Consider the following 11,575-nt stretch of genomic DNA (forward strand, 5'->3'; position numbering starts at 1 on the left):
AAAAAGCAAATTGTTTTTCATTACCATAATGATAAGAAAATTTTAAAATATTTCCTATACAAATATTTATAATTCATAAATTGAATGCTATTTAGGAGGTCACCTTCACAATATGGGAATATTTCAGTCCAATACTCAAAATACCAATCGAAGGATAAAGTGTCTTCTAATTCTTCATAACTATACTCCAATTTCCAGGGATGTCTCTTTCACTATCAACCACGAATTGCCTAATGTCTTTCAGCTAGATAGGTTCTATTTTGTCAGGGTATTATTTATTATTTACAAAAATGCTATTGAAGTACCTAGAATTCTTGATAAATTCTCATGAAATGCTGAGGACTTTTGAGAATCATAAAATCTCTAAGAAATTTTAAAACAAAGATATGTAAATTGAAAACAAAGATATTTCTGGGACTTCCCTGGCGGTCCAGAGGTTAAGACTCTGCGCTTCCAATGCAGCGGGCACGGGTTCAATCCCTGGTTGGGGAACTAAGATCCCACATGCTGCGGGGCACAGCCAAAACAAAACAAAGATATTTCAGCTCCCAATAATATAAGTACCAAGAATTCTTTCTCCTCCCTTGGCTTCAGCAACAAATACACTCTTGTGGTTCTCCAGGAACTTCTTCACTGTTGTTCCTTCGGGTTAGTTTTCTCCGTTATTTATTCTCCTCCTAGAAAATGTATTTCTAGGAAATCCCCTCCTAGAAAATCTGTTTCTATTTTATTTCTATTTTGCTAATTCAGTTATCACTTATCATTCACAAATCTAACCCCCGTAAATTCTTTTTTCCTAGATTCTGTCCCACATTTTTAAGTGCTTATGGTTACATTTTTCCCCCACAGCTTCTTTAAAATGTAGCATAAACAAAACTAAACTCATAATATCACTATGCTTATTCCTTCCCCTTGCCCTGTGCCCACCACACAAATTTGTCTGAGCTATCTGTCCACCTGGTTACACGAGAGAAATCTCATTTCCACTTTTGACTCTTCCTTTTCTTAATTCCTGTTTGAGTATGTTACTGATCATAAATAATGTTTAATAAGTAGAATTAATAAATGAATGATAACCATAAAAGGTCTACAAATCCTGCTTGTTTGATACAGAAAAACCTTATTATTAAGTTTTAAGTCAGTTTAAATCTTAGAAATTGTGTTCTCAACTGTTAAGAAAGATTTATTTAGGAATGGACTTCTTGGTAATTCCCTGGCGGTCCAGTGGTTAGGACTCCACGCTTCCGCTGCAGTCCGCACAGGTTCCATTCCTGGTCGGGGAACTAAGATCCCACAAGCTGCATGGTGTGGCAAAAAAAAAAAAGGAATAGACTTTTTTCTTCCTTTTCTTCTTTTTTCTACAAATCTGCTATCTTTCTAACTTGCTCAAAAATTGGGAGATTTCTGCAAAATTAGTAAAGTTCAAACTATAAAATTTTGTTTGGGTGTTCTAAATGAAAAGTCTGGATTCTTCAAAATGTAAATTCCAGACCATAGCTTAAACTGTTCTTATAGTTATAAAACATCAACAAGATAAAATAATATATATTATTAATGCCTTTATTCCCATCTTAAAAAAAATCAAAACAAAGTAATTAGGTTGTGGTTACCATCTTTACCTTCCAGTTCTTTCTCTTTTCCCAAAAGAAAATTCTAAATCTACTTTCCCCTTATTTTTGTAAAGGACAAAATTTTGTCTTGCTCTTTTTGAGCAGAGAAGAAAGGGGAGGTTGAGAAAAGGAAGTAAACATAGAAAATTGGTTTTCTAGTTAGAGGGTGGGGAGAAGTGGGTATTGAGACTACCTGAATATGTAGATAAAGAAATATAGACAAAGATATATATATAGATTTAAGAACCCAAATATGATCTCTTCCTGGGGAATTACTTTACAGTTACTTTCATCTAAAAGAAAGCAATTAAAGTGTGCTTGGATCATCAAGTAATCTAACAAGTATCATGAACTTTTAACTTTTACATTGATATTATACTGACAGAATAATAGCCTACCTTATCTTATAAAGGTGATGAACTATTACAGGGAAGACAATATGGCAATGTAAACATAAGTAACATAGAGGAATATCTGCTTCAGCACTGAAGACTAATCAAGAGTCATCCACAACAAAAAAGCCTTGGAGAAACAAAACTGGGATTGAAGAAAAGAATAATTTGTGATTTACATCTATAAGAGTGGCCATAATAGGGAAGTAAATAACAGATTCTAGCAAAAGGTCACTATCATGACTTAAATCAGAGGAGTTCTATTTCTATTTCTAGCTCCAGTTCTAGTTCTAGCTCCTTCCCCATATTTCCTACAGTGATGGATCAAGGAAAATTATAGTAAATCTAATATTCTTCTAGACCTAAAATATTTGGCAGGAACTCACACCAATCAGCAAAAGAAAGTATCTATAATTCCTGACATATGCCCAACCTGGGCAAGCATAATCCCACTACAAGAAACAGAAAAATCATTGAATCTATGAAAAAGATACTATATTTTAAAAGACACAGAACACCCTGAGGAATTAAGAATGAAGATAAATTCAATAATGGGGAAGTTGTGGTGTAAAAACTGGTGGCAAACTCTAACATTCTTAAATACAATTAAATCTAAATTAATTCTGTTAATTGGTTATAACATAATACATATGCCAAAAAGAAATCTTAAAAGAGAATATGGTAATATAAAAATTATTGATGTGTTACTATTAATACATTTAACCTATTTTTTAAATTAATGTTTTAATTTATAAATATTAATCTGACTAAAAAAAAATCCAAATTAAAAAACAAAAACTGTGGAATATGGTGAGGAAGAGGAAGCTACTCTTGATTTTATAGGGTCTCCTAACATTGCTAAGCTACTTTTGCTTGGAAGATAAGGGATGGAAAAGGAAAATTAAAGGTACTTATGAAAAAGAACTACAATAAGAAAGCAAAGGTAATAGCCTGTAATCTGTGCTGAACTGAACACAAGATTTCTTTTATTCCTCGTACGTTACTAAATTTTGTCTTTCAGGAAGATACGGCAGCTAGCCAAGGGCAATTTCAAAATCTTATCAGTTCATGTATACAGCTCAATAAAATTAGAATTACTAATCCTATAAATTCCATGTATGAAAGATGAGATAGACTAAGGGTTAAATTTTTATTTAATAAGGAATTTTTATAAACTCAATATAATATTGGATAAATAACATAAATAGGCAAATTATAAATTATAATGGTCAATAATAAAAAATATTCAACTTAGGTACTCAAAAACTGCCACACTATAAGCACTATTATATAACCATCTTTTTCTTTTTTAAAGATAGCTGTGTTGGTAAGAATATAGTGAAATGAATATCTGCACAAACTAAAGATGGGAATGTAAATTAATACACTGTTTATTCCCTTTGACCCACGATTTCACTTTTATAAATTCATACTAAGGAAGCTTTAGGTTATACAAGGATTTATGTAGCTTTGCTTATGATAATCAAAATTTGGTGAATCACTTTGCTGTATACCTGAAATTAACACAACGTCGTAAATCAACTATACCCCAATATAAAATACAAATTAAATTTTTAAAAGTTTAGAAAAAAATATCTGATTGATTGATTATTCATTTTACAGTCATGCTCTGATGTTAAAAAAATGTCTGAGGGCTTCCCTGATGGCACAGTGGTTAAGAATCCACCTGCCGATGCAGGGGACATGGGTTCAAACCCTGGTCCGGGAAAATTCCACATACCACAGAGTAACTAAGCCCGTGCGCCACAACTACTGAAGCCCACTGACCGAGAGCCTGTGCTCCACAACAAGAGAAGCCACCGCAGTGAGAAGCCCACACACCACGACGAAGAGTAGCCCCCTGCTCCCTGCAACCCAACACAGCCGAAAATAAATTAATTAATTAAAAAAAAAAATCAACTGATTTTGACCACAGATGTATGGGTTTATTTCTAGACTTTCAATTTAAAAAAATAAATAAAATAAAAAATTTTTAAAGTCTGAAAAATATTTCTACAAGAATTTAAAAATATGTATTTCTAACTTTCTTTCTTGGCAATGGGACTAATTTGGGACTATATTTGCTTCTTTAAATCCTTTTATATTTGCAGATATTCTACAATCAACATGCGTTATTTTGATAATATAATGTTTAAAAAAGAGATGTTATTTTAAAATATATTTTAGAGAAAAATTAAGACCTACTGGCAAAGAAAGTGCCTTGAAATAAAAAAATATAATAAATAAAACTGTACTACAAATTCTTGTAAGATCAAATAAGCATACTGAAAATAATTCTTGCCTTTAGAAAGCAGCTTTCTAAATTTCTGTGTTGCTGTTAGTTGTTGATCAGCATTATTAGAAAAAATCATCTGAACCATATCTGTGGTAATAACTTCTTCCTAAAACACAGAAAATACAATTGTTATTTAAATATTTTGCATTAGTAATTTTGCTGTATCATCTCTGTAATACTGTTGAAATATAATTTGAAATACGTTTTTGTAATATCTACCTCTGGAATGGGTACAGTGGAACTGATATCCGGATCCTGGATAGGATTTTCTAACATAGATTCATCATTTCTGGGCAAAGAGACATTTCGGCGTTTGAATAACTATAATAAAGAGAAATAACAATATATTGAGCTTTCCATAAAACAAATTCCCATAGAATTATATTTTTCCTTTACTGAACAAAACAATAATTTTATCATTCAAAATTCTGAATATTTTAGTATTTCTTAATCATCACACCATAACAAATTTATGAGTAGTTTTGGGGCTAAATTAGCTCTTGTCCTGTAGACTGCTTCTTAATCTCAGGTCTTTTACCAAAGTCTAGTAGCATAAGCAGAGTACACATTTATATTTTACAGCACTTGGAAAACCACATATGCTTATACTAAATTATGAGATGTCTAAGAAGAAAATCTTAGTTAAAAAGCATATGTGTTATATGAGTGAGATAATGTGGTATATTAACAGAGTTAGTATATTAGATTAACAAGGAATAGAGAGCAGCTCTCAGGAAAGAGGACCCTATGCTTATTAACTCAGGAGTGAATATAAAGAAAAAAAACAGAGGAGGAAAGAGACATGGTCAGGTCACTGAGAAAGATTTATAGGTACATCTCATAAATCAAAATTGACAAAAAAAATCTGGTATCACATACTTTTTGATAGCTAAATAAATTCTGCTGTTCCTCAGTCTGTACACAGTTCTCTTTCTATTCATTTATTCAAGAGATTTTTTTTTTTTGAGTACCTACTGTAATATAGTAGAGACTATGTTAGCTACTACAAATAGGGGAACGACAAATAGTCATATTTCCAAAACAGGCCTTTTTCTACTTTCTTCATTGCTAGTCCTTTTTACACATTAGTTTTAATTCATGTATGTGAGGACCATACCCTCCTAATTATTTATGAATACTCCTAAATTTAGGTATATCCTGGAATGAAAAATGTTGAGATGCATTCTTTTAATTTTTCTATTCCTTATGTCACATATATAAAGTTCAAACAGAGAAGGCTAAGAGGTCTGCCTGATAACTATAGGAGGAACAGTATGAATAGCATAGGAAAACGATTATAATTAATTTAGGGGCAAGAGCTATGAAAATCATAAAGCAAAAAATGAATACAATTAACATTTTTTTAAGAGGCAAATTTTACAATGACAAGTGGAAGTGATCTAAATAGGCTCAAGAGTAAAAATTACTTAGCACTGGAGCAGAAATATTAATGTAAAAGGTTTATCAATGGAAAGGAGAAGCCATTCTTGTTGGTGATTAAAAATAGCACAGGATTCTGATTCGTGAATTTGCTAATATTATTACTGGAGCCTAATAAACTAAAATATATATTTACCCATATTCAATTTCCTAAAACACTTTTTTCATTTAAAATTATCTAAAAATTAGCAGCAATAATAATACTACTTCTAAACTCTTTATATAATGTTTTTACGTTAACAGAATTAAATATTTTAAAACACCTACCTGTTCTTCCCTTTTTTGTTTTCGAAGTTGTATTCCTTCTTCTTCTCTTCGTCTACGCATCTCTTGGGGATTTAGGGCTTTATTCTTATAACTTTTCATTCTATAGTTATCTTTCCCTGGACAAGCCATGGCATCTTAAGATTAGGAGAGAAGAAAACAGATACTGATAACTCTCAAAACAACACAAGATGTTTACTCTAGGGCAATTAAATTCAGGCTCATGGATTAAATAGACCAACAAAACCCATTCTGAAAATTATGTACAAAGAATACATTTCTTCACCGCCATATCAAAATTGGAGCAAAATGACCAAATATTTTAGAACTTAACTATCAAATAATAGATTTTGGTCTAAACACAAAGTCATTACCCTAATTCCACTGATTCTGAGATGCACTCCCCCATCCCTGGTATTTTAAACTTTCTGTAAGTGAGATGCATCTTAAAATTACTGTCAGCCAGGAACTAATCATGAAATAGTTGGGTAAAAAACTTCTAAATTACAGCTTATGGAAAGATCAAGAAATAACCAGCAATGAATTATCTTATTTTCAATAAAATATGGTATCAGGCTTCAGTAAGCACACCTCACATATTTATTGGGGTCTGTCTTCTTTCATTTACTTAAGGCACTGCCTAAAGAACTAAAGCCACACAGATCATGACCTGAGTTATGGCTGCCTTACCAGTTTTCAGTACTAGAGTATAATTAGTTCTTTTAAAATACTGAAATACTTCTACTTTATTTTTAAGTAGTTTTATTATAAATGTTTTTTTAAAATTAACATTTATATAAACATTTTAATAAGTATATTTAAAATATATATTTTATATAAATATAAAATTGTATATTTGAACATATATAATAGTTTTAGAATAAGAATTATAAACACTTCTTAGTATTATATTAATATTTTGGTATTATTGGAAACAAATACAAAATTACTAATACTATAACCTATCCTGCATTTACACATTAAAAAAAATCAGTCTAAAGCAGGGTTTCAATTTGAATTTAATATGAGAGATAATTAATACCTATCTAGAATGTTATTCTGATAAATTCTGATGACATACCCATGTATAGCCAGAGAGAATGCTGTAATCAATTAGCACTTATGAAGTAAACAGGAGAGAAGGAGAGATGGGCATTTATATGCTGTCCCTGATATAGAAGAGCTAGATTAATGAACTGGCAAATTATATTTTAAGTAGTAAAGTACACTAAAACATAAGCATTAAATCCTGCAGGAGCACAGAAGACACAGAAACTAACTGTGCCTTAGGGAGTTCTGAAAGTTTTCCTAGTTATCCTGTCTTAAAGAATGAGCAAGAATTTGCCAGGGAAGAGGATGAAAGGGGAAAAGGAAGGGAACAAGTATGTCAGACAGAGGGAATATATGTAAACACAGAATTCATGAAGAAGCCTGGCATAAACATGGAACAGTAAGAAATCAAGTGTACCTGAACAAGAGGATGCATGGGAGAAGGGGCAGGAGATAAAGCTGGAAAGGTAGGTAAGAAAACATATGCTTCCTGCAATCTGGTTGAGAAATCTGGACTTGATCCTAAGGAATAGAATTAAAGAAATTAAAGTGAAGGTTGTTTCAAGCTTTGATGATAAAGACCTAAACTATATTAGTAGCTGCGTTGAAAAATATAGAAGACAGATTGATTCCAGAAACATTTCAGAAATTGATTCAATAAGAATTAGAGGCCAAATGAATGTAAGGAATATGCAGTAAGGAAGAAAAAGGAGTTGAGTATGACTCCATGGTTTTTAGTGTGAGCCATTTCAGTATAAGGACAAAATAACCCAAAATAAGGAATACCGATAAAGGAACAGAGTGGTGGTTTTGTTTTCTTGCCTCCATGTTTTTGAGATGAAAATAATGCATTCAATTATACAGCAAAAATCACTCTTTCAGTACTATGAATTTGACAAAATGCACAGGCATATAACCAACACAGTAAGATACAGAACAGCTTCATAACTCCCCCCAAAACTTCCTCACGCTGCTCCTATTAGTCCTTCTCCCACTCTTAAAACCTGACAACCACTGATTTGTTTTCTACTTCCATAGATCTGCCTTTTCCTGAATTCCACATACATGAAATAATAACAGTATGTAGTCTTAATTGGCTTCTTTCATTTAGCATAGTGCATCTATAAGTCATCCATATTGTTGGCATGTAACAATAGATTATTCCTCCTTATCGCTGAGTAATATTCTATTGTACAGATATACCACAGTTTATCCATTCATTTACTGAAGGACATTTAGGTTGTTTCTAGTTTAGGGCAGTTACGAATAAATCTGTTATAAACATTCATGTACAGGTTTTTGTGTAAAAGTAAGTTTTCATTTCTCTCGGGTAAATACCTAGGAGTAGGATTGATGAATAATACGACAAGCGTATGCTTCGCATTTTATAAGAAACGGCCAAACTACAAAGTAACTATAACATTTTGCATTCTCATTAGCAACATATAAGAGTTCCTGTTACTCTGTATCCTGGCTATACACTTGGTATTGTTAGAATTTTGTTATTGTTAATTGTAGCCATTCTAATGGTATACAGTGACTTTTAATTTTAAATGTATTAAATTTACAGTACATAGGGCACAAACAGAAAGTTTTTATTTATGGATGGTTAAAAATAAGTCAAAGCTCAGGAAAAGAGTGCTGAATGATAATCCAAGAGCATCAGAGATATAAAAGAAAGATGCCCAAAGGAGAAATCTTAAGGATATTCACATTTCAGTGGAAAATGGAAAGAACAAAGGAAACCAAAAATAAACAGGAGGATCAGAAGAAAATAAGAGTCATGAAAAAGAAGGGAATTCAAAAGATAAAGGAGTATTTCAGTTGTAGTAGCACTAAAAACAGGTCACCCAATTTGTTCATTCATTGATTTATCCAGCAAGTTTAAGTGCCTACAATAAGCCAAGTACCATAGAAAGGAAGCAATAGATTTGATAATTAGGTCACTGGTAAAGACATTGAGAGAAATTTCATTAGTGGTGGAGCTAAAGGGCAAATGGAATGGGCTGAGGACTTCACAAGGATTTAAAACTTTGTGCTTCTGAACTTCTATTATTAACTTTCTTAATAATAACAATGTTTAGCATTATTCTCTACTTCATATACAAAAATTCTGTCACATTAATAAAAGCTTAGGCTCTTGGAAGGGAAAAACAGAGATCAGAGTTCATGACAGAGCAAACTGGGCTTCAACATTAGCTGCTCAATTATGTTCAACAGTATAAAATATCTTAGCAAAATGAAATGTTTGCAGCAATAAACCTCTTTAATATACTTACCACCTATACATTAGGCATCTTCTAGGCCACTGGCCTCTAAACTTTTTGATCACATATCCTATGTACACAAAATACATTTGGGAATTCCATGTACACAAAATACATTTGGGAATTCATCCTCAACATGTTTATTTATATACATGTATTACTAGCTTAATAAACTATCCCATTATAAATTCACAGATAGAAAAGTTTTTTAAAAAACAGAGTAGTTTTAAAAGGTAAACAAACAGAAGTTCTAATATTTTCTCCCCACATCTGATTGAATCACCTTGTGCCTCCCAACACACACAGCAGACACTACTCCTTAATACCATCAGTCTAGGCAAAGCTTTCAATATAAATGTTAACCAAATAAAATCTAGCCCCAACAACTCATACATCATCTGTTCCTTTTTCTTCTGTAGTACGAACTTCCTGTCTCTTATTTAACATCTGCATCCTCACTGCAGTTGCTTCAAAGGGGATGTAAAGTTCAAGGTAAATGATCTTTAAAGGGGCCTCACCCAAGGGGATTGTTTCTTTCTCTGGATTATAGCTTTAAAAACTACCGTACTTCAAAGGCTGCTGTCTCATACAAGTTATTTTAAATATAAGAAATGCTATTCAAACACTGTAAAGTTGCCAGAGGAATTTTTTTTCAGTCATAAGCTTATTTTTTCACTCTCCTCTTTGAAAAACTGCTGACGTTGGACAAACAACTGGAATCCGAACTTTTTCTAATATATATTAACGGAATTTCTTGTCTCCATAAAGCCTCCATTTCCAGGGGCTAGGGTGGCTGTTAGTAAAATTACAAGATCAGTACAAAGGGGAAAGTGCACCAACCAGAAGATCTAAAGGACAGAGCCGTTTGTTTACCAAGAGGGAAAGTCATTTTCTTACAAAATATAAATCACTGAATGTTGTAATTAAGAGACCTCAAATCAGAAAGCTTTTTTTTTTAAAAGGTGTTCAAAAGCCGAAGAGTTAATGCCCATGTCATATTCTTTTGAAGTATCACTATCCCGTTTAACAGCTTTCAACTCCTTTCATCTCTTATGTATTATCGAGGAGACACGATTAAATTTTCATCTTGGAAGTGAGGTGGCCGACTATTAGAGAGAAGCATCTAAGCCACGCTCGCCCGCGTCCAGGACTGAGCCCTTCCCGGCACCTGCATCCAGGTGGAGGGCAGCTCGTGGAGGTAGAGGGTGCGACCTAACATGTGTAGGCCCCTGGGACCGAACCTACCTTATTCTGGACACGGTGAAACTTCTAATAAACTGAGCCGCGGGACAGATTGCTGAGCCCCAGAAGTGACAGGCAACGTTTGACAAGACCATGTACCAAAAAATGGAACTACCGAGAAACAGTGGAGCAGAGCGGCGATAGGATGAGATCCTCTGCCTGAAGCTCCTTCAGAGGACCAGCCCGGCTCTCGGAGAGGCTCAGTGCTCCCCGCGACTTCGCCTCCTCAAGAGAAAGGTCCGGCTGCCACGCCCCCGCCACCGCTCTCTCCTTCTGGGGAAGCTGAGAAAATCAGGGCTTGGCCTGGTTCTGAACCCTTTGTAGGGGAAGGGGTAGATCAAAACAGTGGCCTCAGGAACTAGTAGCTCCCAAAGGGACCAAACCCGAGGCTCACCCAACCTGTCCAGTGTCACTCCTACTTACCTATTAATGTGGCACTATCCGGCGCTCTGACTTTCCAGTCCCCAGCTGCGGCGTCTGCTGCGGTAACAGCGGGGTCACCACTCCGCCCCTAGCGATGAGTCTGAAGACCAGGCTCGCAACTCAAGATGGCGCCCTCCTGCGCCCCTCACCCGAGACCCCAAGGCTCGCCTCCCAGAAGCCCTTGCACGCGGCGGCGGCGGCGGCGGAGGCTGCGGCACTGACCAGCAGAGGGGGCGGAGAGAAGCGGAAGCCCCAGCGACACCCACCCATTGGGGAGCCGGCTCCTGCCCGGACTCCGGGATTTTAACCCGGAGCTGTTGCCGTTGCAGGAGTGTGTCCTACTGCCCTAGTCCTCCGTGCCAGCTCTCAGCCTTTCATTCACTCATTCGTTGGTTTGCTCACCCATCCATCCATCCACCCATTCATTTGTTCATTTTACAACGTGGTATATTGATGGAGGGCATAATCTGTGCCAGGCATTGTTTGATATTGGAGGTACAACAGTGTACACAACGGATAAAAATCTTAACCTCGGGCTTCCCTGGTGGTGCAGTGGTTGAGAGTCTGCCTACCGATGCAGGGGACACGGGT

The 11,575-nt window shown here is 34.8% G+C and overlaps 1 protein-coding gene across 1 annotated transcript in view; it reads right to left on the reverse strand.

The window, feature by feature from the left end:
• The window catches only part of KPNA5 (karyopherin subunit alpha 5), a 49,485-nt gene extending 37,971 nt beyond the window's left edge, over window positions 1-11,514 (reverse strand). Inside the window, exons 1-4 of the mRNA XM_004264687.3 lie at window positions 10,985-11,514; window positions 6,006-6,139; window positions 4,518-4,619; window positions 4,305-4,404 (exon numbers count right to left, since the gene is read on the reverse strand). Coding sequence (XP_004264735.1) covers window positions 4,305-4,404; window positions 4,518-4,619; window positions 6,006-6,134 — 331 coding nt within the window. The 5' untranslated portion in view covers window positions 6,135-6,139; window positions 10,985-11,514. The remainder of the gene's footprint in view (window positions 1-4,304; window positions 4,405-4,517; window positions 4,620-6,005; window positions 6,140-10,984) is intronic.
• Between the last annotated feature and the right edge of the window lie 61 nt (window positions 11,515-11,575).

Source organism: Orcinus orca, chromosome 12 (assembly GCF_937001465.1).
Source record: "Orcinus orca chromosome 12, mOrcOrc1.1, whole genome shotgun sequence".
Lineage (NCBI taxonomy): Eukaryota > Metazoa > Chordata > Mammalia > Artiodactyla > Delphinidae > Orcinus > Orcinus orca.